Source organism: Melospiza georgiana, chromosome 3, assembly GCF_028018845.1.
Source record: "Melospiza georgiana isolate bMelGeo1 chromosome 3, bMelGeo1.pri, whole genome shotgun sequence".
In the NCBI taxonomy this organism is placed as follows: domain Eukaryota; kingdom Metazoa; phylum Chordata; class Aves; order Passeriformes; family Passerellidae; genus Melospiza; species Melospiza georgiana.
The window spans coordinates 62818680-62846317 of record NC_080432.1 but is presented as its reverse complement, the minus strand read 5'-3'; the positions used below and the strand labels follow the sequence as shown (position 1 = coordinate 62846317).

General features: G+C 39.3%; 1 protein-coding gene across 6 annotated transcripts in view; it reads left to right on the top strand.

Moving 5' to 3' along the window:
• The window catches only part of MAP7 (microtubule associated protein 7), a 109583-nt gene that overhangs the window by 70713 nt on the left and 11232 nt on the right, over positions 1 to 27638 (top strand). For 2 of the 6 annotated variants that reach the window (XM_058021478.1, XM_058021475.1), the window contains exons 4-12: positions 3755 to 3918; positions 4672 to 4783; positions 8080 to 8190; positions 13897 to 14010; positions 17393 to 17541; positions 19964 to 20073; positions 20461 to 20741; positions 24234 to 24417; positions 26145 to 26337. In XM_058021478.1, the coding sequence (XP_057877461.1) occupies positions 3755 to 3918; positions 4672 to 4783; positions 8080 to 8190; positions 13897 to 14010; positions 17393 to 17541; positions 19964 to 20073; positions 20461 to 20741; positions 24234 to 24417; positions 26145 to 26337 (1418 nt within the window). The remainder of the gene's footprint in view (positions 1 to 3754; positions 3919 to 4671; positions 4784 to 8079; positions 8191 to 13896; positions 14011 to 17392; positions 17542 to 19963; positions 20074 to 20460; positions 20742 to 24233; positions 24418 to 26144; positions 26338 to 27638) is intronic. The other 4 variants (XM_058021477.1, XM_058021476.1, XM_058021480.1 and 1 more) reach the window with 4 other exon arrangements.

The window sequence follows — 27638 nt, the reverse complement described above, 5'->3', positions numbered from 1 at the left end:
GACTGGTTTAAAAACTTATGTGATAAATGTCCCTTGGACTGTGGTTACTGGGGAAAGGTTGGCTTAGAGAATCTCACATTAACTTCACCTTTAATTACAGCTCTGAAGTTCACCTTCTAATTTGTTCAGTCAGCCCCTTCTGTGTAATGTCCCCATTTTTAGGTATGGTTAAAGCATCACTGATCCATTTTACTGCTAATGCAGCAAGGAGGCAATCACAGCCTCAGTGCAGAACTGGCAGAGAGCAAAGGTGAAAAAGCAGTCAGAGGAGAAAGCTCTTGCTGAGGTCAGTGCTGTAAAGTTAGAAAAGATAAAGGGTGGAAAGCATGACAAAGACTAGCAAAGACAGCTCAGGTGAGCTGTCCATCTGAGGTGGATTCAAAAGGCAGACTGAGAAAGCGTGGTGATAGACTGATCTGCCTTTGTATAGGCAGTAAACCAAAAGAAAAAGAGAATCTGGGGGCACATTCTTTGCTTCACAGAGATAAACAGAAAATAAAGGCTTTGACACTTAGTGCATGCTCCTCCTTCCCTCACTGCCTAAAACCCCTGCAAAGAATAGTTCTAGTATGTGTGGCTGGGGAAATAAACTGCAAATTTATTTCCAAGAAAGAAATATGCAAGGTTTCTAGCTAGCATCGTCCACATTACATTAGTTAATTCCAGTGTAAAATTTATTGGTTTCAAGTCTTATGCGTCTCTTGATAGTAGAGTGTCTCTTTCTTGATTGACCTTGTTTTCTCTCGCTGTTATTCACTTCAGAAGTGTCAGAAACACAGCCTTAATTATGTTGCTTTGTAATCTAACCCAGCATTCTGGTTTGCATACAAGCAGAAGGTATTCAACAGCATGTCTAGGGCTCAATTTCTAAATCCTGTTTTTATGCTCTAATTTTGTGTCCTTGTATCACATGACTGGGTTAAAATATATTGATTGTACTAAGGAATGGAATTGAAAATGGATCAGGCTGTGACTTTTGTTTGTACTTTCCAGCTTTAATGTAATTATTCCAATGGAATTTAAGCTTTCAGCATGCAGGTGCTCTCTGAATGGTGACCAGACTTTCCTTGAATGAATCTTGCACATTGTCATACAATACGAGATATTACAAGGGAGAGAAGGACCATGAACCTGTTAATGCTCAGGCCTGAGAAAATGCTTTTTTGTTGGACCATACCCCCAGTGGAGTTCTTTGTTGGCTTAGCAGCAGGCAGAGCTCTTGGCACAGTTTCTGGAGACACCATTATAGAAGTTGGTATTCTTATTCTTCCCTGCCACATCCTCTAATTGGCTGCTCTTTCAGGTTGATGAGACCTTTTAGAGATATCATCAGTTTCCTGTAGGCTCATCTACTGATTCTTTCTTTCAGCAAGGCATTTGATGCTGTGCTTCTAGAAGCATGCCTGTGTATCCAGAATAGAGCTTAATATATTTTTTAAATATTTTTTACATTAGAGCAGAGGTCTAAAGAGTAAACTTTTTACTCTACAAGATAATTTTTTCTTAGCTGTTTGGGGTGGCAGGAAAATGTTTCTGAAAATTCATAAATGGGGACATAAGAATGAAAGAAAAATATTCTAAACTTCTTATTTTTCCTGATGCTATCCTTATATATCTAAGAACACTAACTTATGTCCCTGTATATTCCTACCTTATAGGTGACCACAACTGAGCCCTTAAGTTCATAGAAGAATGTCAGTAGTGCATGCAGGAAGAAGTGTAAACAAAGCAGATGTTCTCCTTTGGTTCTCTAATAAGACAAAATGCAGGAATTGAAAATTGAAAAAAATTAAAAGTAGTCAAGATTATATCTCTATCTGTGAAAAAGTTAAATTAATGAAAATAGATATTACACTTATTTCAGCAAACAGATATATCATAAATCATACTTTCATGTACTTGTTAAATACTTGGTCCAAGCATAAAATTAGTAACTTCCTCATGTTAGCAGGTGGGCACATTTTCTGCTGTCTTGCCTGTAGCCTAGAGGTAGAAAGATGTATTGAATCACATCTGTTATTTTTGTTAAAAGTTCTTCCAGTCAAACATGTCCATTTGCCTGGGTTAATTCCTCACTAATGCTTGTTTCTCTTACTGAGCTGTCTTGCTGTATCACAATAGTGTGATTTTTATCACCCCTTCTCAGAGAAGCAGAAAGATGAAGATAAGTGTTCTGTCCAGAGGTCCAGCATTCAATTGTTGTACCAGAACTAAGAATGCACATAAATATCTTTTTAGCCTCTCTTCTTGAATTTAGTCTTAAAAGTTCAAATGTCCTATTTTCATTGCTTTTTCTAAACAACATGACAGACTGAATCCTATGGAAATCACCATGAACAGTGTCTCAAGGAAGTTTAGCCATTTACATTAATAAAAGCAAGAACAAATAATCTCCATGTCTTTTATAGGCAAATTAATATTCCAGTGACATCAGTTAAGAAAGCTGTTGAGGTTTTGTTGGGGTTTTTTCCTCCTTTGTGTAATTTACTAATTTTCAGTAGACCACCAAAGAGCTTTTTTGTGCTGGGTTGCATTGTAAGCATATTCCAGGCACAAAAGAGCCAGCTCATCACAGGATCCATGGAAGTCTTGTGGCTCAGAGCAGCAACTTGTCTTGATATGATCAATAGTCTGTGCATAAGTGACTATTCATTAAAAGCTAACATGCTACAGCAAGCTGGGTTTTCATAAGATATATGCTTCTTAGATGCTCTTAGCTCCTGCAAAGATAATGGATTTTCCAAATCTTCTACAAAAGGGTTTGATTGAGTTCCAGTTTTGAACAACTACATTGTTTGGGTTACTTAGTGTGTTCAGAGTCTAGGTAACAGGATGTATGCACTGGGTTTGGGGTTTTTTTTTTTTGTGGTAGGTTGGTTTGCTTTGGCTGGATTTTGGTTTTTTTTAATTGACTTTTGTGTCACTGTAGTGAAAGGATTCTGTAAGAGTCTAGAGCATTTCCTGTGTGATGGTAGCACTGACTTAGACTGCAAACATACAGTGTTGCATAAGGGAACACTCTAGTTCCACTCTGGGTCCCAAAGCTTTCAAGACACCAGTGCAGAGAGATCCAGAGTATCATCAGTGGTTTCATGTGGACTGCAGTCTGAGCCTGCATCTACAAAATTAATGAAAATTCAGATCCTGATAGGAAAAAAGTTGGTCCTGTGTAGGGCTTCTTGATTTGTCTTGATTAGCTCTTCTGAAACATGTTGTTTGAAGCTGTGTATAAGTGGAATTATGTGACAGATTAATGTTTACCTTTGGACTTCTTTGGTGGGTAACTTCCTTCCTTTTGTTGGTCCAGGTGCTAGAATTGTTATTCCATCCACTTCTATCATAAGAGATCTGTATTGATCAATAAAGGTGAAAGTTCTGATAGTTTCACCTCTCTTTTTGTTGTCTTTTTTCAGTAAAGTATTACAGAGATTTAGCATGGTTTATGTAACAGAAGTTTGTTCACATGCATCTGACTTCAGTATTTAGGCATTTTAAACTGGCAAAAAATCCTTTCTTCCATGAAGAAACTGTCTGCTCAAATAACTGTTGGTAATTCATAATAAGTATATTGAGATTAGATAAAATCTGTGTGTGGCCAGGGTACATTTTAATACATGAAGAGAGATAAGGATATTATGTATCTCTGAAGAAAGAGAGTTGAAAAGGCTTTCCATTTACCGTGGTTATTCGAAATGTATTAAAGACTTCACTACATAAAACAAGTTAATACTTTTATTTCTCAATTTTCTCACAGCTGCAAGAGAATCCGTCTGGCTAGAAAGAGAAGAGAGAGCACGGCAACATTATGAGAAGCACCTAGAGGAACGCAGGAAGAAGCTAGAAGAGCAGAGACTAAAGGAAGAGAGAAGGCGAGCTGCCGTAGAGGAAAAGCGAAGGCAGAAACTAGAAGAAGAGAAGGTAAGAACGAATGTCATGAGACAGCTTTTCAACTTCTCTTGCCCTAAGATACAGTACTATCAGCATTTTCTCTAAGAGCAGATGTAGACAATGCAACATGAGCCATGGTCAGTATGACATAGTGTGTGGAAGGATTTTAAGCCTTACTTCCACAGGTACTGCTTCTGTTGTGAATCAAATGCAGTAAGTTGAGCCTGCCTGGATTACTGTGTATGCCACTGTGCAAACTCATGCAGAAAAACAATTTGGGTCAGGTTTGTATGGTTATCCGTTAATTCTTAGCCATTCAGTTTAAGGGTAGTTAAATATAAGTTGCCCTAAGAAAACCTTTTCAGAAATGAGTGTGCAGTGAAATATGCTCTTGGTTGATTTGCCTCCCAGTTAAACTGGGAAGTATGAGCAGTGTGATCCTATCAAAGCCACCTCATCCTTGTGGGTGTTGTGTTTCCTATCTGTCCCACTCTTCTGGTATTTAGTACATGGGAAGTAGCACTAGGGTGTGTTTGTGTCGTGGCAGGGCCACTTAAACAGATCTTACCTTTTCAAAATTTCGTTTTATGTTCTAACTTATTTATGGCTTACTTGCTGCTTAATTTTGTTTTAGTCTGTGTGTCTTAAGTAGGCAGCACATAAGCTTAAAGACCTAAGATGCCTACTTGGTATTGTCCATGTGGTGGAGGGTAGCAGGGTTTGATAAGAAAATTAAGTTAAGAACCCAGTAGTATCCAAATGTGTTATCCTGTTGTACTCAAGGAACGACATGAAGCTGTTGTACGTCGCACAATTGAAAGAAGCCAGAAGCCAAAACAAAGGCAGAACAGGTGGTCCTGGGGAGGAGCACTGCACAACCGCATTAATAACACAGGTAAAGAGGGAGGCTTGCTTTGCTTGCCAGTTTCCCTTCCCCACCAGTCAACTGGAATTTACATTTCTTCTTCTGAAAGGAAGGATGTTTCAGTGTATGTTAGTTTGAATTCTTTTCTCTTGGTCCTGTTATTGCTAACAGTGACATGTTTGTGACATTCTTGTGTAGCAAAAAGGTAACAAGGAGAAAGAAATCTGAACAAAAGTTACAGCTTGTTTTGGGAGTTGACTTACTCTGTAACTACCTTGCTACAGCTTCTCGCTCCTGCTGCTTTGCTGTTGTTCGTGTGTGTATGTATATGTGGGTGTGCTTGTGCTGTGTCAATCTTGTGATATGAGCTACTGTGGCAAATGCTAGCTTTGTGCCTCTGAAAGTAGGTCTGGTAGAAATGGCCAAATACTGAGATTAAAGTAGACACAAGGAAGTTAAAGTGTTCTTTATAATAAGAGATCTGCGCTGTGTACTGAAATTTGGGGAAATAGAAGTCCCTTTTCTTCCCCTAAAGATTGGCAAATTAAGTGAATTTCAGCTATATGCTCTTCCGCCCAAATATCTTCTCTAACTTAATCTGCCAATGATTAATGTGTATATGCCCTGTTCAATATGAATCAAGTCTCCCAAAAGAGAACTTTTCCTTTACTTCTTTTAACAGGAGGTGATGCTTTAAGTTCTTTTCTTCCTATGCTAATTTCTATGTGTCTAGCCTCTCATCAGGGGAGGAAAAAAAAAAGTTGAGAAAAGAATGCTCTGAAATCTTTGCCATATATAATTTCAATAAACATTTATTTTTCATAAAAGGTTACTTTTTTGCTTAACTTTATATAACTTATTTGATTTTTATTTTATTTTCTGTGAAAAATCATTGTCTTGCATTCTGTCCCTAGGTTATTATTTTGAATCATCATTCACCTTTCTCGATTTAGCAGGCCTGGAGCACCACTTCAAATCTCTGGGTGGTGCTAGAAAACCTGGTACATAATGCTGTGGTTTGTTATTCCTTCACCTGTAGCTAGTTCTCAGGAAGTGAGATCATCAGTAACTAAACCACCCTCATGTAGTTGCAATGCATGCTTAACACCATGCTGATAGATTAGAACTGTTAGTACCAGATTTTTCATTATTATTTATTTTTCTGGTGGAGAGTTACTGCTGGCTGACTCTAAAGATTTGGCACAATTCACTGAAATGAAGCATAATGTTCTATCTGCTGGAATTCAAGGAGAGCAAATTTGAATATTTTGTTATTTTCTAAAACCCTTTTGGCACGTAGGATTTACAATTTTGCACATGAACACAGACACATAACCAGCTGCGTTGGCTGTTTCGTTGCTCATGGGTATTTTAATTCCTTTTTTGTTTGTTTCTTTTTTGGTTTTTTTGGATAAAGAAAGCAGCAATTTTCAAGGCAACGGATTGCATTTGGCCTATTCTACATTTATAGGATTCGTACTGCCAACACTTGTATGCAAATCCTTATGCTGAATGTCATTCATTTAAATAAGGTTCATTGACACGAGAAATGTTGTCATGCCTAACAACAGAGGTGATTTTCAATATTGTCATTTGTCATCTTCAGAAAGTCAGTTTATGCAGTACATCCTTTCTGCCAAATGTAGAAGCTTTATGGCTGTACTGATACACTGTGTAGTTTCTCAGTGGCAGATTATACATGAGATCAAGATCCCCCTCCCGTTCCCACAAATATTCCTGTTCTCAGGAAGCCTGAACATAGTGTGTCCAGTAGTGACTTGCGCAGGGCATTCTCCAGTTTACCCCATAGATCAATTTGGGATCATCTTGACAGCCTACAGAGGTCTTTTTCTTAGTTATAACGTTTAGCTTTCTCCTTTTTATAACCCATTTCTGAGTTTTATTCCCCTACCGGTATCCAATCTGCCAGTTCTATGCCCTCACCAAGTCATTCTAATGTTAAAGTTAGCAAATAATCACATGGGGTAGGGAGAATCTTTCTTCAGCCCAACAAGTTATAGTGGATCCTATATAGTTCATAGATATGGGGAGAATTAAGGTATTTTTCATAGACTCTATTTTTATGAATTCTTTTGTACACAGTGAATATAATTTAATCTATTGGGACAGAACAGGTAAATACAATCTTAATACACTAGTCATAAATAAACAGTGGCAAATAATATTTCAGCAGCAGCATCCTTAATGCTGTCATTGTCCTGAGTTTGTATCTGCTTTGCAGTGTGGGGCCACATTTTTGGAGACACAGACTATGAATCAGCAGAGCAGTTAGGCATATGCTCAAGCCTCATTGCATTTCAGCATGGTTGAGTGCTTTGCTGAGTCGTGCTGAGGTGCAGTACATGCTAAAACGTAAGCGAAAGCAGAATTGATTCTCACAGCATCTTTTGGATCTCAGATTTGCAGATGAAAGTTTGTAACGGGGAATGTGTAGTTGAAGCACAGAGCTTGGAATTCTTTTTGTTTGGGGCATTTTTTGAGTGAGAGAAGAGAAGGGACACAGCAAACTTTCCGTGGCAGATGTAGGCACAAAGAGTGTGCAGTCTCTGTTCTTGAAGTAGCCATCACCCCCTCAGCAGGATGCAGATGCTGACTGCAACATTTGAGCAAATGATGGAATACCACTCTTAAAACGTAGAGAAACTGAAATCAAATTATAAATTTTTCATGTTATGTATGCCAAGTAGGTGCATTACAAGTACTTTCCACAGAGGCTGATTTTTTAAATCTGCTAAGGTGTGTGCTATGCTGGATTTTCAGCACTCTGAAAATAATTCTGGTAGGTGGTTTAGAACTTACACATAACTGTGGGATTTTTAACTAAATCTTTTAATTTCTTTTGTGCTCACTCTTACTTCCTTTATACACTAATGTTCCCTTAATCTTTCAGCAGGCCATTGCCACAATATTGGCCATCTGCCTAGTAACAGTGCCCTGTCATCTTTTATTCAGATGGCAGGGTGGTGTTTTAGTGAATAGCTTGGTGTTTCCAAGCATCTTGGTCCTTCCATGAATCTTTCTATTCTAAGTTGTGAGCAGAGATTTTCTGACAATATTGAAAGTCTTTAGATTGCAACCCATGGAGTGATAATGAACAGAATATTTTACACATTTGAAGCTTAAATTGTGTTGTGCCCAGTCTTTGAGTCACCTGTACAACGTCTACTGAGAAATCCATTCTATTTTGGAAGTTCTTGTGGTAGAGCAGGAGTGACCTAGTCCTGTTTTCCTCCTCCCAGTAGTGAGCTAGGAACTTGCACTGTTGCATGTGGGCTGTCAATTAGCATTATCTCCATTTGTTTTAGATCGAGACAGGCGGTCTGTTTCAACAATGAACCTTTCGAAACATGTTGATCCAGTCATAAACAAGCGGCTCTCCTCCTCATCTGCAACATTACTAAATTCTCCAGACAGAGGTACAGTTTTGAAGAAAAAAGCATTAAAGAGCAGCAAGAAAGAATGTTCTATACTGATGTATTACTTTGCACATAAAACAAGCTTCTGAAGTCATTTTCTGTACTTCATCTAAGTGGTGGTGGAAAGACTTCAAATGTGACAAGTAAATGGTTGAACATTTTTTCCTGTGAGAACAAATAATTCTTGTTTTTAAAACAAGAGAAGTTACCTAAACAATCCTACTTTAGCAAATTATAAAAGCAGTGCTTCTGTCAGGTTTTTAGTAAATGAGGTACAACTATTGAAATACATCACTCCATAGTGCATGCAATCATGTGTGACCTTTTATTTGCATTAGACCATTTTGTCATTATTTTGTTTTCCTTTCTTTTTCCGTAATAGCTCTTGAATGTTTAAGAACATGTTGCATGAAGCTTTCAAGCAGTTATTTTATTACATTTTCTGATTTTATTACCATTTTCGTTATTTTTATGGAAGAGGTATGGATGTTTTTCATATTGTCTGTTTATTGACATTTTATGTCCAGTTATTTCTCAAAGATTGCTTCATTTCAGTGTACATGTTTGGTGTTTACAAGTCTGAAAAAAGACAAACCATCAAGCTTTTAAAAATTAACTTAGCTAAATTGCTGCTGCTGTTCTGAGGACTTATGAGATTGAAGCATTGAGCTTAAAAGTTTTATAAAAGAATGTCTCTTGTGTAACTTGTGCAAAGAGCTTTGCAGTAAAGTACTTGGTAGGGATTTTTTTGTCCTCTACTGAGTTCTGTCCCATTTCAATCCATAAAATTATCTTTGAATTTTTTTAATGGACTTTTTAGTTGCATTGTCTGGTTGATGTCATTATTTTTGTGTCTTAACCAAGTTCCAAGTTTGTGTGAACATGTGTATCTGGTTGATTTGATGTGCCATGTTCATCTTAGGGGACAAACCTAGTTGTACAGTCTGGTAACTTGTGAAAAATACAGTATTACCTTAGGAAATAATTTATTCCTAAGCACTAGTCATTTCTTGCTCTAAATGTCGAAATCCAATCAGTTTTAACTTTATTAGCTTTTCAGGTGTGCAACATTTTTCAAATGGTTGCTGTTCTTTGCCAAATGCTTTTTTTGAGGAAGGATCTTGGTGAAGTGGGCAGGTGAACAGCAGCAGGCATTAAGTATGGAGCATAATCTCTTATGGACTGTAACACAGTGTTTTAGCTTCTGCCACCCATTTCAAGTTCAGGAGAACGTAAACAGAATACGAGGCAGTCTAATGGTAGGGGGAAAAAAGGAATATGGAAGAGATGGCCATTTGTCAAAATGTTGAGGCATTTTTGCTTGGCATTTTTACTAAAACAGCACAGAGCCCTTTAGGAGTCTCTTGTGACTTTTTCAGGCTCCAAGACAGAAAGTAAATCCAAATGCTATGAGTGCTTTTTCTCATGCAAAGTCAGATATCTAAATCTAGTTGAGCCATGTTTCTGGAGAAGTGCCACTAGTCTCTCCAGTGGCCTCAATGCAGGTGCTTAAAAGGAAAAGGAAGGCTGTGACTGCCTGCTCCCCATTTCACCTTCCAGAGGGCACCCAATCACACACACTCTGTGATACAGACTCCTACCTGCAAAACAGTGAGCTGCAGATAAGGATGATGAGCTTACCTACTAAGTGGCTTATAGCTGTCAACAAGAACTTGTCATCTGTTGTGCAGCACCTTTTTATCATTTGAAGGACAATTTCTTTTTTGCTTTGCTGCAGCAAAAGACAAAAGTTTTCATTAGCTAATTGGCTAAAAGACTGGTTTATGGCATTTCAAGCATTCTGTTGCTGTATAGCTCTTTATCACAGTTGTACAATCGGGCAGCTAGAACATGCTTCTCATGCTTTTATCTTACTGTAATTAGTGAATAGTTAAAACTGTAACAGAACATGAACACATATTCAACTGCAGAAAATTGCTGTTGACCAATAGATTTTGGCAGTTCTGCTCTTTAAGGAGAGCTTAGCAAAGGGATACTACTTTTCATGAGGTATGAGTTACATACTTGAAGTTTTGCAAAACTTGCACCCTAGTTGTTTTCCTCCCCCTCTGCAGTGATTTTTTCTTCAAGCAGATGATTGTCTCAATCACTGCATCACCATTTTCTGCAACCATTATAGAAGACATTCAGGGGCTCCAGTATTGTTTCCTGTAGAAAGGGAAGTTTCCCCCTATGTACTGCTCACCATATTGTGTATGTGTATAAGCAAACACCACATTTATCAATGAGAGTCTCCTTCGTGGTGCTCATCAGAAGGCCTGTTAAATCCCTGCCTCCCATCTGTTCCTACAGCTAATCAAATGCTGCTGTTTGCTTACTTGCAAATTATTCTGCTGCTGCTAAGACAACTTTCCAGTATTCAGGTTGTATATCCTGAAGACAAATACAGGGGATTGTAACCAATTTACTTTTGCCAGCACCCTGCAACTTTGTGTGTTTTTTAGTTACAAGTTAGGTTGTAAAGATCTTTAATCTGTTAAAAATAACCTGCTTGTGGCTGGGGCTAAGCGTACTTCCTTGTCCTAGCAAGCCTATCGCAAATGTGCTTCCTGTGTGAAAATGGAGCAAAAAAAGCTAAGAGACTTGGGCTTGTTCAGGCTGGAGAAGAGAAGGCTCCAGGGAGACTTTACAGCAAAAGGGTCTTCCAAGAGAGCTAGGGAAGGACTTCTTACAAGGACATATTGTAATAGGGCCAAGAGGTAATTGCTTCAAAATGAAAGGTTTAGATTGGATATTATGAAGAAAATCTTCACTCTGAGGCTGGTGAGATAGGTTGGAGGAGGCAGGTGGAACAGGTTGCCCATGGAAATTGTGGATGCCCAGGGTCTAGCTAGATAGGCCTTTGAGCAACCTGGTCTAATGTAAGATGTCCCTGCCCATGAGAAGAAGGTTGGAACTTGATGATCCTTCAGATCCCTTCCAACCCAAACCATTTTATAATTCTATGAAATAGCCCTTAGAGTGATAGCTTAACACATCATGAGAACAAAAAATACTGTTTCCCCTTGTCTGTCAGATGGTTTGAAAAACTAAATCTTGAAAACATCACCCTGAGGCATTAAAAACAAAAAGAGCAAGAAAAGAAATCCCTGACCTCATTGTATTAAAGTTGATCGTATTATTTTGGGATGTTCTTTGTTTGGTATTCAGTTTTGCTTCATTGTGGTTTGGACATCAAACTGAAGCTGTTCAATGCATTTAATATTAATACTCTTGTAATTGGAACCCAGTGGGGGAAAGTTTGTCTGTTGTAGGTGAATGGTGGTGCTAATCTGTTAAAATATGTATTGAATGTGTGAAGTGTGATGCTTTCAGGTAGCTGTGCATTTGGAAAATTCATTATGTGATGGCCCTGGCCCGCAAAGCCAAGGTGCATCTGAACAAACTTTGATCTACACCCATAGTAGAGAATCAGGGTGACTTCACTCCAAGGTCCTGGCTAAAACTATTTTGACATCTCTGAAGCAGGCCTATTGCTTCTATGGAGAAGAAAGTTTTTGGTTTTAGTTCACAATTGTGCATATCAACTAGCTCACTCCCAAACACTGCCTCAGTGCTTCAGTTGGATGCTGTGGCCACACGGGATTGCTTCCAATAGAGGATGTGGATACAATCTTCCCTGAGTTAGGGCCAATGATAATTAAACCATACTCATCTTTAGGGCAAGGAATATGAGATATGTGAGACATGGCAGGTGAGACATTGGTGTTCTAAATCATCAGTCTCTTAGCTGTGTCCTCTTGAGATTATTTCATCTCTGGGAGCTTATATAAGCCTTTATAGTGACATAAGGCTTGCAGCTGCCCCACACGGCAGTAATTACATGGTGACATTCACTTATCATGTAAAGATAAATGCCCAGAAATGGATAGTGTATATAGTACTGGTTTACTGGCCTAAAATATCAAGGATTGCTTTCTGAAGTTGTGTGATCTTTATGTTAAACTACAGTAGAAGAGTTCTCCAAACTCATCCAGAATCATACCTGTGAGCCTCACCTACTGAAGCCTGAGACCACAAAAAAGAATGTTATCTTGCAACAGTAGCTTTGAACAGTGCTCATACTGAGCATGGGGCTTGGAGACGAGAGCAAGCAAAGACTTTGCCATTACTGCATCCAGTTTAATGGTAGCTCTGTGATTTCTTCATTGTTAAACTGCAAGCTTAATGATAATGTGTGTGCTGTGGAGGTCTCTGTAGGGTATTTTATGTGTCTGTGTGATCTCTACCATTGCAGAATGGAACCATTAATCACAAAAAGCTCCAGCAATAGTGCATTCTGTAAAAGGACAGTTAGGAAAAGAGCCTGCTGTGTTTAAGAGTCCTATATTTCTGTAGTAATGCCCCTTATTGCATTTCTGGAATTTAAGGGAGCAATTTGAGCAGTGCAAAACAGCACTGAGGGCAGATTAAGCAATTATGTTTTCATAGGAGGAGATTGAGATCAGCCTTTCTTTTCATGGGTTTCTTAGATTAAAGACAGATTCAGAGTTTATGTCTATTAAAAGTGATGGATTTCTTCCTTTAAAAATGCAAATGAATGTCAAGTTTGTTACAGCCAGTCACTTCAATGAGTGTTATAGAGATTGAGCCTCATAAATTCAAGCTGCAGTTTTGTTGCTGCAAACACTAAACTAAGGTGAATGACTGCTGAGGTGTAAAAAGACCTGCTTTTGCTTGCAATATCAAGATTGCTGCTATGGTGTAAGCTTACTGTAATGAACTACTTTGGGAAGTAGTTGAATGTTTTGGCTTGTGATATTCATTATGAAACAATTTCTTGCATTGGAATATCAAAGAAATATCAATTCAATACAGAAAGTAACTTAGAGGATTCTTCTGGTTAACACTTTGCCATGATAAATGTTTAATTAGTATTAAAAAAAAAAGTAAAGAAACTTTATAACATAAAAGGATTATATTGACAAGCTATGTTTGCATTAGACAACACTGGGAAAAGCAAAGTAGCAGTGTGATTGCAGCCAGGTCAGCATGTATTGCATTTTCAAAACAAAGCAACTATGTGAAGAGTGTTCTGCATGGAAACTGATTGTTAGTAGGATCTGTGGACAGAGAATTAATGACCAAATATATTTACTGTTTTCGGTGGCTTCACCTATTACTGAGACAACTGCAGCTGCTGAGCTTGGTATCTGCAGTTGAGGCACACTGTCCTTTTGCAGTGCTTTGAATAAAACCTCACTGACACAATTCTCTGCATAGCAGTAAGCAGCCTTCTTTGGTTTTTCTAGGGAGGCTGGAAAACTTTGGAAGGTGTTTAAGTGTACCTGGATGACACTATATCTTTAGTGTAGGAAGCCTTTGGGACACAAATGTCTCTGTTGAAGTCTGTATTTAGGAGGGGCAACTGTTCCTCTAGTAGGGAAATTATCATGTTATTCTAACATGGAACATGGCAGATGTGCGGAATATCCATACTCATTTGGTAACAATTTGCCATAATGCCACAGGCAGTAACATAAATTAAATGTTCAGATGTAAATATTTCCATAGGAATTCTTCTACTAAAAAGGAGTAATAATAAAATACAAAACACTGAACTACTGTGGACAGTTTCAAGATTTCCATGGTATGCAGTAGTGGAGGAGAGTACTAACGCTGTGCAGCATGTGGTTATCTGTGAAGTGTTTGGTCTAACATCTTGCTTGTCTGGTGCACGTTCAGCTCGCCGTCTTCAGCTCAGCCCATGGGAGAGCAGCATCGTTAGCAGGCTCCTGACGCCCACACACTCATTCCTGGCTCGGAGTAAAAGCACAGCTGCATTGTCTGGAGATGCAGGTAATCCTGTAACAGCAGAGGCTTCATGTCTCAGACACTTATTTTTCCAGATTCCCTGCCGGATGCTGTAAAGTCACTGATCTAATTATGGGTGTATGGTAGCATCCCAGAATGAACTTGAAAATCTGTGGTTAGTGTGCATGACAGCATGAAAGCTTCCCTGTACAGTTGTTTGCTATGCCTCTTTCTCTTTCTCCTACTAACTGTTTCTTACTTGTGCCTCTTCATCAATGCAATAGATTAATAAAAACATAACATACAAAACATGCAGGCAACAACATCATGCTGGCCATGGCTGTTTAAGGAAATGCACACCTTATTGGAAAGAGCTGATTTAGCACATCCACTGCTAAAGCTGTGAGCTGCTTGCTGCAAAGGAGTTTCAGCCCCTACCTGAGCACTTCCCACATGGAGAAAGTGAGGTTTTTATAAAGATAGGCCCTGGCTACTGTGCATTTAATACCTGTGAAGTTAAGTGTGCAGGTTCAGTGGGGTTATAATAATTGTAAAATTGTCTGCCAAGCCCAGAACAACTCCCTGATGGTACTCACTGAGGGAAAATTAATGTGCGGAAATGTGGTGATATTGCTAGGTGGTAATGGAAGGCCCAGGCAAAACTGTATTCCAAATACAACCAGGGCATACTTGCTTATCATGTATTTTAGGTAGGTGAGAGCTACCTCTTCTTTTATCATAGGATGTTGTATAATAGAATGTTCTGTAATCATCCACTAGGAACTTTACCATTACACCCTCAGCACGTGCAGCAATATATTATGATAAGTTGAGACAAGTTTTTCTTGTCTGATGGAGACAGGATTTTTATTCTAATTAAAGAACATAGAAGGTAAGAAGGAACAGAGATCTGCTAAGATTACTTTTAAAGAAGCTTTCACTTAAGAGCTCTTATAATTAATTAGGCTGTGGTACGTTTCCACAGGGGTGATGCTGTAGGAGCAAGAATGTGGATGATATTCTACAAATAGTAAAATTAAGAAGCACAGCATTCTTTTTTACTCCTCAAAAACAATCACTCATAAAATTAATATTTAATGTCACCTACCAAGAAGGATATTGGAAACTCAGCTCTTCATTAGGGAATAGTTGAGAAGGCCTCATGTAAGTGTTACCTTCTTGGAACAAGCATGAAGCTTTTTGTGACTGCTCTTGTTTATACTTGTTTATACTGCACAACTAAACTGAGTGGAATATTGAGAAAGGCTACAAAAAGCAGGAAAGGCCTATTTGTCAGCTCAGTCTAAGGCACATCCCTGAAATGCCTTCCCTATGCTAACTGGATCTATACCACCAGAAGAAAGATCCATCTGCTCATTGTTTTCCAGGTATTATTCTCTAGGAGCAGTAACTTCAGCCCCTTCATACAGGATGCTTCCTGGAGATTAATGATCAAGTGATGCCAATGGCTCACAGCTGTGCTCTGAACACTCCACTCATCCCAGCCTGCCATTATTCCCTAGAAAATTACCCTGCCCTTTGGCTGTAAAAATAAATTGCAATGTAAAAATTCCAAACTGAGTTAAATATGTACTCATGTCCTTGAATTTTAAGGAAATATTAGGGATATCCAGTATAAGAATACCTCTGGATCTTTTTTTAAATAAATCCTTCGAAACCAAAATGTTTTGTAAATAGCTTTCAAAAAGCTCCTCTGAATAGATGTAATCCTGTTAGTACATGAATCATTGGAAGTGCTGCCTAAAGCATTGTCTGGCAACTTCACAAAGGAAAATGAACTGTTTCTCTTTTAATACTTGTGTTGTCTTCCTTGGTGGTAACTTCACATAATCAGCATGCAGAAGGGGAATTGAATCACAGGGCAGGAGCCACATAAATAAATAAGGTGTGTAAAGCATTATGCCACTGCCTCCTGTCTGGTTTAGATGCCCTCAACCAAAATAATACCACAAGCAAAAATCCCTATTTTCTTGTTTCTTGCTTGTTTTTAAGTTAGTCATAACTCCTCATTAAACATAAATCCCTATGAACTATAAGGCAAGCATTAGTGCCATTGCTGTAACACTTACATGAGACTCTTTATTCATAATGTTAATCTCTTGGTACAGGAGAATTTGCAGCATTAGTACTGTTAAGTCTATGAGCTCTTCCTGTAGCAGCAGCTGTACTTTTGTAAGACTAGAAGAATTAACTGTATGTGGAACTGCATTCTTTCAGGTGTGCTCAGGGAGGGATATACAGGCAAGAAATATTGGTTTGGTTTCATTTGGTTTGGCTTTTCATCAAGGAAATAGAGGATGTAAATTTCTTTGACATGGAGGAAAAGAAAGGAATAGGAAAGATACTATATAGAGCCCCTGTTTTATCCTCAAGTGACATGCTGGATAGTAACTGTGCTAAGACTCAATTAAATGACTAGAAGAGACAAACAGGAGCTGAAAAATAAAACTTTGCAGTAATAACGTAGTTTTTCCCAATCTTCTCCTTCAGTTAAATCAAGAGAAAGTCCAAGAACACTTTACTGCAAGAAGTTTCCCATGATATGTTTTGCAGTTAAAGTTCTCTTTGAAGATAAAATCAGAGCATTGTATATCTGATACCTGCTACTGTCAGGTCTTTTGGTAACAGTCTTTTTGCTTGTGCAGACCAACACAAGCTGCCATCCTGGTTACTCAAAAACTAATTTCCAAGCTAATTTGTTGTTGTCAGCCCGTTTTTTTTTTAATGCATAAAATAGTTTGCTCTTGAGAATGTATTTGGATAAGTTGTTATTCTAGAAATATCAAAAATATAATGGGCTAAAATATTCCTAAAAACAAGAATTTAAAAAAAATAATTTGCTGCAAATTGTAGACAGCAATTTCATTGATTTCCTAGTTGAAACTGGTTTGTATTGTTAATGGGTTTTGATCTTTTTGTGTATGTCTCCTTTAATTTTTCTTCACTTCCAATGCAGTTCCTAGGCATTCTGATTTCATTTGATTGCTTTCTGTTCTGAATGTAATTGAAACTCATTTCAATGTGTCTACTAAGCTAATCTGTCAGAGCAGCCATTGTTTCTACTGCTTTTTCAGAACCACCAGTTGTACAAAACCTTAATGGGAAAATACTATCTATTACCCAGTGTCATGGCATATTTCTTAATTTTTTAGAAAGAAACTATTAGTTTACAAATGCAAAAGTGCATGAGCACCTATTGAACTTGCATCCTTACTGTATATGTGGCCAAGCTAACGTGTCAGATGATGGTTCTGATTTGATACTTAGCCATTTCTCTGTGTATTAATACCTTCTTTCTTTTCTGTCTTTCTCGGTCGTTTCTGTTCCTGCTGGCTTTCCTCTGTCAATTCTCCAATGCTACTCTGTAATTAAAACTAATAAATGACAAAACCAACCAACACCGTAGTTATCCCCGTTTGTCCCCGTTCAGCATCTTGCAGCCCCCTCAGCCCTCTGTCCTACAAGGCCCTGACCTGCAGGAATTCAGGAGAAAGAGCAAAACTTTATGCTTCCACCGATGCCGTTGGACGTCGGAGAACAACGCACCTTTCAGGGGTAAGCTTGGCAGCCAGCGTGCCCTTGGTGTCCTGTGCCATGGCCACCTGACTGCAGTGCTTGTTGGGACTGGAATAGCTGCAGGGATACTTCCTCCCCTCTGCACTGTCCCCTCCTCTCCGGTTTGTGTCGTAGTTGGCTGGATTTTAACTGAAACATGCTACGTTATGTGGCGGCACAGCCTGATTATGCACCAAAGAATCCATGTGGAAAAGCACTGATGTTTTCCAAACACCTGTGTTTGCAGAGTAGGTGCCTTAGCTTCTCACAAGGCACAGAGGCAGTCACAGTGCTCTGTTCTCAAGTGGATTCTTTGCTGCCTTTTAAGGCCCAAGATGATGTTGCCATTTTTCCCTCAGTGGGGAACTTGTTTATCCCAGCAGGCTGTTTCCACAAAGGTTCCAGAATTTGATGTCTTTTGAGGCCTCTAGCAAATTCAGCTGAGCCCCTAAAGAGGGGAGGAAAAGCATGCACTCACATGTCTCTGTCACAAATGCATAGAGTACTCTCACTTCATCTGTTCTTTCTTAGGTACCAGAACCTAAGAAAGGCTAGTAAATGTTTCCTCACTGGGAAGGAAGAAGTTGGTTTAGGAGCATGGTTTATAAGCAAGGCTTTCCACAGGTCACTGTTCATTCAGAATTATTTAATAGCAGTACTAGGGCTGATCTAAACTTTTAGGAAAATCGAAACAGTAGAACAAACTCCTGTTGACTGTGCTCCAAGCCAATAGGATGCAGTCAGACCCAGTTCAGATTCATTTGCTGAACCTGAGCAGTTTATTTTTCTTGTACTCCACAACCTGAGTTAGAGTGTGAGAAGAGTTGAAGTAATCTCTACAAAACATTGTGTAAGAGGTGCTTGCATTTTTGTTTGGCCTGATGGGCAGGAGGTCAAGAGGCAATGCTGCTATTGCCATCCTTGTGGGAAGCAGTGTTAGTTAAAGTGCCACAAATCATAGCCTCTACTTAATCTTTCAGGCAGAGTGTAGTATACTGAAGTTTAAGCTAAGGCATAGCCTTGGTATGTATCTTTAGAGAAATTTCCTAGAACGTGCATAGAGCATGGCCTGATGGTTCTTCCTCTTAAGTCTTTCTGATTGCAAGAGGTTTGGGGTTTGGCTTTTGTTTTCCTAAATTAGAAAGAAGAAAGGTTGTTACTTTTTGGTGGAGGAGGTGATATGAAACTCTTGTTCATATAAAATGAGTGAGTTAAGAGCTGTTTCCAGTAGCCTATACGATGTGGAGAATCTTTTACACTTCTGCAAACTTCTGTATTAATTCAGTTTTTTACTTTATTGATATGAGGAAAAATTTTCTGATGCTCTGCTTTCAATACTAATAAAGTAGATACAATAGAGAGTTACTGTTAGCAAGCCAAAACTCTTGTTCATTGTAGTGCATTTGTTCTGATTGTGTTTACTTTGACAACTCAGCACATCATGTGCTCATGAAGTTGTTTTCAGTCATTCTTTTCCAGCTGTTAACCTGGCTTTCAGTTCAGGGGACAAGCATTGCACAGCTTTCAGCTGCTGAGGCTCTTAAGCCTCATGACGCACCTGCTACAGGGGTTGTGTTTAAGCCCCAGCCAAGGTGGTGAGCAGCAGCCCCTGCATCATGCTGGCTGAGTGGCAGCTCAGTGTACTTCAGACTCCTGGGGTCTGAGCTCCTTATTCCAAAACCATGAAGTTTTTCATCCATACTTATATATGGGGAGTATATAGATACTTAAATTCTGATATATTGCCTTAAAGCAGTTGTTCTGTTGTAGCTCTGGTTTGTGTTATTAGAAATGTTTCTCAATTTAGGATTTTATTTTTTAAAAATAAAGAAGGAAAAAGGAAATCACTATCATGTATAAGAGCCAATGGCAAAAAGTAAGTGCTGTAAAATCATCCAAGGAAAGAAAGACTAGGATAGCTGGTGTACCATATTTGGAAGCTTTGAGGACATCTGTGGTGTTCACTTGTAAGCATGAATCCAAAATATTGTGCTATGTAGAAGGACTGTGACCAAGTATGAGCCAAGGGAAGGGGGAGTTCGTTTTGTGTTTTCTTTGAAAGAAATTCTGTGGTTTTGGGAAGCAGTGGAAGGTACTCTGTGGCAGTCAGCAAAGATCAAACTATAAAAGGTAATTGTTTTGCCTGTGTAAAAATAAGCCTCTGCAAATTAGCCCATTACATCTTAGGACAGGAGAGAATGGTTAGGAAGGATTCTTGTTGTCAAATGCACATCTACTGACAAAGATGGTGTCAGGTTACCGGAGCTATATTAAGGAACTTGTTAAACAAGCTGTAGAAACCACTGACTCAGCACTGCTTTTTCTCAGCCCCCCAACTCCTTGTCCTTAACTAAGCTTGCTTTGCTTTCTTTAGCTGTGTGAACTCTGGCTTGACTTTGTCTTTTTGTTTGCTGAGCTATAGACTGACAAAAGAGAAAAGGACCATTTGTCATCCAGCTTCTCAGCCAACTTTAAAGGAGGTCATTTTACTTCCAGCCTCAAAGCTAGATCATCAGCTCCCTCTCCAGTTTGGTGAGTCAAGTACATGCTTAGCTGGACACAAGCTAGAGGCAGCTCTGATTGTTCTATTAATCAAATGTGAAACAGGGCAAATGTATTTGATGATGTAGATGTTTTCTCTCTGCAAGGAAAGGGAAAGACAGTTCTGCTTTTAAGATATCTTGCTACTGTTCTGGAGAAGGGGAAGGGGCAGGAAAATTCTTGGTTCCTTCCTTCCTGGTTGGGCTCAGTGCTCACACATCTGGAGAGTTGGAGAGAGGCATTTTGCGTGAAACCAAATCGGTTGTGCCAGCAGTCCTGCTTGATAGAGAAACAGAGAAGTGGTTTTATTTTTAGCTGCTATGGTTGTAGAAGTGATATATAAGTGGAAACCAGCATTGTCACTCTTTGATTACACAGGCATGCATCAAAGTCTTTGCCTTTTTTGCCTGGCACGCCCAAGCAGATAACTTCCCCACCTGGTTCCTCCAAAGTTTCCTCTGCTCAGACACGTCCTCCCTCTCCTGGCAACATCCGGCCAGTCAAAAAAGAGATCAAACCAGAGGGTGAGAAGAAAAGACCAGAAAAGGAGGCTGAAAAGGCCAATGAGGTGAGGACAGAAGAGAGTAAAGGAACTTCAGCAGATGCTGGAGAACCCACAAGTCAGGAGCAACTCACTGTCCAAGCACAGCTAACTGAAGGTAAGGAGACGCCTTATATTTTTCCTTTCCATTCTCTGAAATTATGTAGCTTACAGTATTTTTCTGTCAAAGGCAGTCTGAATTCTTCACAACACTCCTATTGATGTATGTTCATGATGAGGAAATTGTAGGCAGGTTGAAGCCCTCATTCTTCTAAGTCAAAACAACATGCCAAGTTGCCTCACACAGTGTAGCTTCACAAGCTTTTTCTCTGCCCTTTTGGACAGGAATTTTGTCCCTCATATCATAACATAGCTTCTTTACAAGCTGTTGAAGTAGAATAATAATGGTCTGAAGATGGTACAGGAAGCAACCACATAAGGTGTGTGAGCAGTGAGAATGTCCTGCTCTGCTAGACAGAGTGCACTTGTGCTGGTAACACTGCTGGCTTGTGTATAATATTGAAAGAGAACCATATCACAGGAGAGATTAGCAGAATATAGTGAAATGCAAAGAAGCAAGGAGAAGAGTAAAAAGGAATAGGGAGAATTTTTAAGGGAAAATGAGTTATTAAAAATAGTTAACCAGTGAACAAGAAACTCACACAAAACCCTACCAACCTTGAAAAGTAGCGGTGCAGAAAAGGATGTACACAAAAAAAAAACCAGTAAAGTGTAGAAAGGGCAAAAGGCAAATCTGAAAATGAAAAAAATAGGTTTCTTCTAGCAGACAATTTAGTTCATTCTAAATATGGCATAAACGGTCTCTTGCAGATGAGGTAGAAAGTCCAGTGTGACCACTGAGATACACAAGTTGGGTTAGTTACAATTCTGAACTTAAAATTCGTAGACTTCCCTGTATATGTCTTTCAGGTAACACTTTTAAGTATTAGTAATCTTGCATTCAACTGCAGCAGGTATAGTTTGGGGCTGTTCTGTGAAAAAAAACCTCACGTGGATTGATTTCTTGTGTTTTATTAAGTCCTGTTACAGTAGTTCCTGTCTGATACACAAGTCCTACTACAGAAGGTGCAATCCCACAAAAAGGGTGAATGGATGTATCTGTTGGCCACGGGCATGCAAAGGAGATTTAATTGCTATCTTTTGCCTGCTTCCTTTTGGAGGAGAAAACTTCCTTTTAAGACTATTTCAGAGATACTGCTGAGATAACTTTGCAAGTGTTTACAAGTTGTATCTCTCCAGTTCAAGGTGCCAGCCAGAAAAACCATTATGCTTGTTTGACTGTTTAGTTCAGGAAGAGAGGCTCCACTTCTTTGCAGCATCTGTCAATATCTGAGTTTGTGACAAGATCTCTTAGTATTGAAACAAGTTATGTGTGATAAAGGTATTCAAAAGTCAAGCGGTTTGTATTCACATCAAAGAATACAAACAACAATATAAAGTGGAGACAAATGAAAGAGAAGGGTACTATAGTCAAAGCAGTGAGCAGCCCTTCAAATTGAATGTGTTTTCCCAAAGCCAGAAGAGGTGATGGTTGGGACAAAAGATGAAGACCTCAGGCAGAACATTTTACATGTGAGGTTATGGAATGGCTTTGTGCTGCCAGTGGAGGTTCTAGCTGCCAAAACTTTGTCACTGGTTGAATAAAGAATCTAGAGAGGTGCAAGTACAGCATCTGGGCTAGAGGAACGTTGCTGATTCTCCTGGGACTGTGTTGCAGGTGAATACAGCTCATTCCCTACAGGTAACACACTGGCCTTTCGCTGCCTGCTGGCTCTGTGCTCACAGGAGCCAGGAGGTCAGCAGATGGCAATTGCTGATGAAACTGCTCAAGCTTTTGCAGGCAAATCTAATACACAACTTTACTAATGCCAGTGAAGCTTTAAAGGTCTTTTGGGTGTTATCTGTTCTGACAGCAGGGCAGGTGTGCATTAAGCTGCTTGTTATGCTGCCAACTTCAGCGCCTGAGGCAAGAAGCGAGCTCCAAGCAGCACAAAGCTGTGCTCCCTTCAAAGCAACAGCCCTGCCTCGGCCCATGTTAGTAAATTAAAAAGGGCTGAGGTACAGGAGCTCTGTCATTTATACTGTTTACAATTACAAAGGCTCTCTGGTATGTTTCTGATCCAGGCTATAATTGCAGCCTCTCATTTTCTTACCTTCTGTCCCCAAGGCTACTGAGAGCATGGCTCTAAATGGCTCCCAAGATTCAGAGTGATCAAATTGCTTACCTTTTTTTATTTCAACATTCCAGAATTTTTGAAGTTCCGAGCTACATCTTGGAGGTTAGCCCAGCTCGGGACTGTTCCCTTCCGTTGGGCTGGATACCTGTTTTGGTAATGTGAGAGAACAGTGCTCCATTGCACTAGGGCTAAACTGTGCCAGCTCACCTCAAGGCTAGAGAACAGGCACTGGCACTCTTTGAATTACTGGTGTAGAAGTATCATTTAAATTCATGTTCAAAGCCCTGAAGCAGTTATAGAAAGACCTCTGTGGTTTTTAGCTGATAGAAGAGGAGAGCAGAGAGGTCAACAGATGGGAATTCAGCACAGAAAACAAATGAATTTGTTTGTTTACATGATGAGGTATAGGAAGGGGGGAATCAGGGAGGAGACTCCTCTTCAGAAGTTGTTAGTGAGGTTAGGAAAATTGCCACATCTCAGTGTATGGTTAGAAATGCAGATTTGTAATCATCTGCTTGCTGTTCCTTATGACTTATTTTACATATATATTACTGAGTCAGAATCTGATTTCATTGACAGTTCAAAGTCTCCCCTCTCCATGTTTGCCTGCATTACCAGATGGGATTACTCTGGGAATGCTTCCTAACATTAGCTTGTGTGTTGGTAATGGTCCGTGGTGTCTAGAGAAAAGGTGATAGGTCACTCTGTACCTGTGCTAGAGAATGCCAGGCAAACTTAGAGAAATATGAAAAAAACCTGTAACAACATCTCTGCCACATGGACAAAGCTGGCCCTGAATAAAGAATTGATATGAAGGCACTACTGAAATTTGAACACAAGCCACAGTTCACCAATAGTGGCAAAATTTAAAAAGCTATGTCCCATGAGTTGCCTCAGGTCGGAGCAGCTGCAAAACTGATGATAGCTGGTGTCCTATCATTGGTGCAGATCACATCAGCCAGTTGATGTTTGAGATCACCAAGTCACCAAAAGTGACTGTCACCAAAAATTCTGGTTCTCATCTTCAGATGTGGATGATCATACAGAAGAAAATATAATTTCACAATGTTTTATTTCTGCTCTTCAAACAGAATTGGGCAAGCTTAAGTAATGTGATGGTAGGGACTTGCTGAGTCAGCATAACTGCTGTTAAGCACCTGTCAGCATTTGTTCTGAAAGTCAAGAAAACTTGACTTACACTTTCAGGTGCTTATGCTTTCACATACCCTGCAAAACCAAACTTCCCTGAAGTATGTGAACCTCTGGCATCTAGAACCTTCTTCCTCTAAATCATTAAAAAACCACATAGGCTTGAAAACATTTTGCAGTGCATTTAGAAATATGTTCCTTTCAAGAGAGTAACATCTTGGCTACTGTGTCTACAAACTAATTTTCTTTCCCATTTGTTTCAGCAGCCAGCCCATCCCTACCTCCTGCCCCACCAGCTCCTTCTCCAGCCCCAGCAGTGCCCAAGCCCTCTGCAGGTACAACTGACCCCGAAGAAGCAACAAGGCTGCTGACTGAAAAGAGGCGCCTCGCCCGCGAGCAGCGGGAACGGGAGGAGCAGGAAAGGAGGGAGAGAGAAGAGCTTGAAAGGTAATTCCAGGCCTCTGCAGTAGAGAAGCACGTAGATGTTTTTAGCAGCTTGTTAGCAGTGTGTATTCTGCTGTTACATTGGTAAGTGAGAAGCACAGCTCTGAAGTGCGGAAAGCACAAGTTCCTCCCCAAAACCATGTTTTCCTGTTGGGTTTTTCAGTTGGTGGTGGTACCTAAGCAGATGTGTAAGGTTAAAACTTTTTCTAAGTAGAGCTTTAAAATAAGTCAGGAGGCGAGAGTAGATCCTTGCAGTTGTGATTCGTTTTTTTCCTCAGAGATTTATTCTGGCTAGAGAACTCGGCACAGCTGTTATCAACTTTGTGATCACCACAAAGCCTCTTACTTTGAGTTGTAAGATCTCTGTTGTGGGTGGTGCTTTAGGTGTGACTTAGACCTCTGTTTTCTTGTTTAAAATAAAGACACCCCCAACACCCTCCCAGAAGCTTTGGAGGGTAATTAATGTTACATCTCACTTTCTAATAGCAAATGAGTAGCCCATCAGGATACTCATGACTCTGGCTGCAAGTCTACAAGTTGTGTTTTTTGGAGGGCTGCCGTGCCTCTGGAATTTGGTGGATTTCTTTAACCACTTTGCTAATAGAAGCAAGGCAGAACTAGTTAAAATAGCCTGGCTTTCCGAAAGGCTCACAACACTGACTCTCTCAAAAAGAGTTTTAAAGAAAAAATGCTGCTGTGGAGTAAGTGTAATACAGTGAATAAATACTAAGTCAGAAAGATCAAAAATAAAAAGTAAAGAATAATCAGCTTTCGCAGAAAGGAGTTTTCAGTGTCTGTGCAGTGCCTTCGTAAAGGAACTTGAAAGGAGTTGAGGCCAGTGAGATGATGTTGGTCTCCAGTGAGATAAATCAGTTGTGAACAGTTTGAGCCATGTCTTACAAAATGGAAGCTGAATTGCTGTACTAATAAGCATAAAGGAATGTAGGAATAGGAAATAATCCTAACTTGACTACTGGTGTTGGTCTCTGAGGGATTATTTCTGAGGGAAGAGATCTTGTTTGGCGTTGAATATGTGAAACATATGCAAAAACAAAATGAAAATGTCATTCTGAATGACCCAAGATAAATCTATGTTTTGAATGTTGAGTTTTATTTTTTCTTTACAATTGTAAAATTAGTAAAACTAGAAAAATAAGTGCTGACAGACACCAAAGAAAATCACAAGCACAAAGTAGTTCCCATATAAAAATCTACTAAGCAGGTGAGGCTTCTTCAGCTGGGAAGATATGCTAAAAAGTCCTAAATAATTCAGGAAATATCAAAGGTGAAGGGAAAAGTCACTCACTTCATAACACAAGGATATGAGGGGCCATTAGTAAGCTTGGGAGGAAACCTTCAAAAATTGGCAGAATTAGATACTTTTTTTAATCAAGGAGTCATTGCCATGAAGTGAGATGGGTGACAAAAATGCATACTTTTTAAAATATGATTATAGCAGAAAGGAGTGTTTTGCAGAATGTGTTAATCAAAGATACTATTTCTGACTCAGAAAGTGTGCAAGTCATCAATTAGGCAGAGATATGCTGGAAAACTATTAGTGTTGAATTGCAAAGTTTTTTATATTGGCCCCTATGGGAAGCAGAACAGAATAGGACAGCAGTGCACCCTTTATCAATTTGGGACAGCAGTGCTGGATAAGGAACCTGGTGGTTTGGCTTTTCTCCCTACTTTTATTACCTGTTTTTCTTATGCTTATTTAACGATTGCAGACAAAAGAAAGAGGAGTTGTCACAGAGGATAGCTGAAGAGAGAGCTCGCCGAGAGGAGGAGGAAGCTCGCAGACAAGAAGCAGAAAAACAAAGGAAGGATGCAGAGGAGCGGGAAAAGGAGGAGCGGCTGCGCCGCCAGGCAGAAGAGAGAGAGCAGAGGGAGAAAGAAGAGATGGAGCGTGTTCAGAGACAAGTATGCTTCCCTCTTGGAATTTCTGGGCCAGTCTAGCTGGCAGCAAAGTGGGTGTAGCAGCACTTCTTTCCCAAACTAGAGCAATATCTACAATTTAAATGCTATCTGAAAAGTGTTGGGACAGACTTCATTTCATAAAGTAGTTCAAAGAGAGAGATCTTTCTACTTGACAGAAACATATGGTAGGGAGTTGAGTTTTGGGTTTTCTTTTTCCCTCTCTTCCTTTTCAATGTATTTTGAACAAATCCTTTCTTATTCCTCATAAATTAGGATGAAAAGATCAATATAGTTGTGTTGGGGAATTTTGGTAAGTGCTATTATACCAGAGAATTCTTTGTCCCAAGAGTTATAGCAAGTCCAGATCTAAAGATAACTATTCACTGTGTTGAATTCTAATCCTATGTCAAATACTGCATTTGTGTGGGGCTGGTGGGAAGGGGTAAATTTAATCAATCCAAGGAGAACCTTTATCTGGCCCAGTACTCCAGAAATCAGTCAAAAGTCATAATAAATGAAAATGAAGTTTTTCAAGTGCTTTCATTTTTGATGGGCATAATGTTGGTTTACTGACTTCAGGAGAGGCTGTGGTAAGCATTCTGGATAGGATTCTTCTCTTCTCACATGTCCTCTTACTTCTTGCATGTGCTTTGTTCTTCCACAATCCAACACTTCAATTTGCCTTGTAGACACGAGGTTTTTCTTCTGATGTATAAATGTATGCTTCTGATAATAAATGTTTAAAGGATTGTGTTAGTGAATATGGCTGAGAAATTCCATTCTTCTTTTCCAGAAAATTTGTGCAACTTTCTTTGAAACGTTAAACTGAGGTTTAACTCAATTTAGCCCTGAAAGATAGCACGTGACCAAGGCTTTTTTGGATGTTAGAGATGCAAAAAAATTATCTATTGTTGTAGTTCCATCATATAACAGTGTCCCAGTCAAGGAGCAAGGCCCTTCTCCAGTATATTCCAGACAAATTTTGCATTTCATTAAAAAAGCAGAAATGGAAAGTTTGTGCAAATGGGCCTGTGGCTGTTTGCCCTTGATCCTGTTAAACAGTTACTCTGTTGGCCAAACAAAACATTCAGCTGCATTTATTATACCCTCAAAAATATCCACTACACAAAATATGGATCTCTCTAATACTTTCCTAGCTGCTGTTTTTAAGGCTGAAGGCTAGAAAATTTATTCCTTATTTGTCATGTGCTGTGTTCTGGAACAGGTACAGAACCAAACATGATGTCCGTTGTTTGGTTATTCTCTCCTAATACTATGCAAAACATGGAAATTAATCAAGAAAT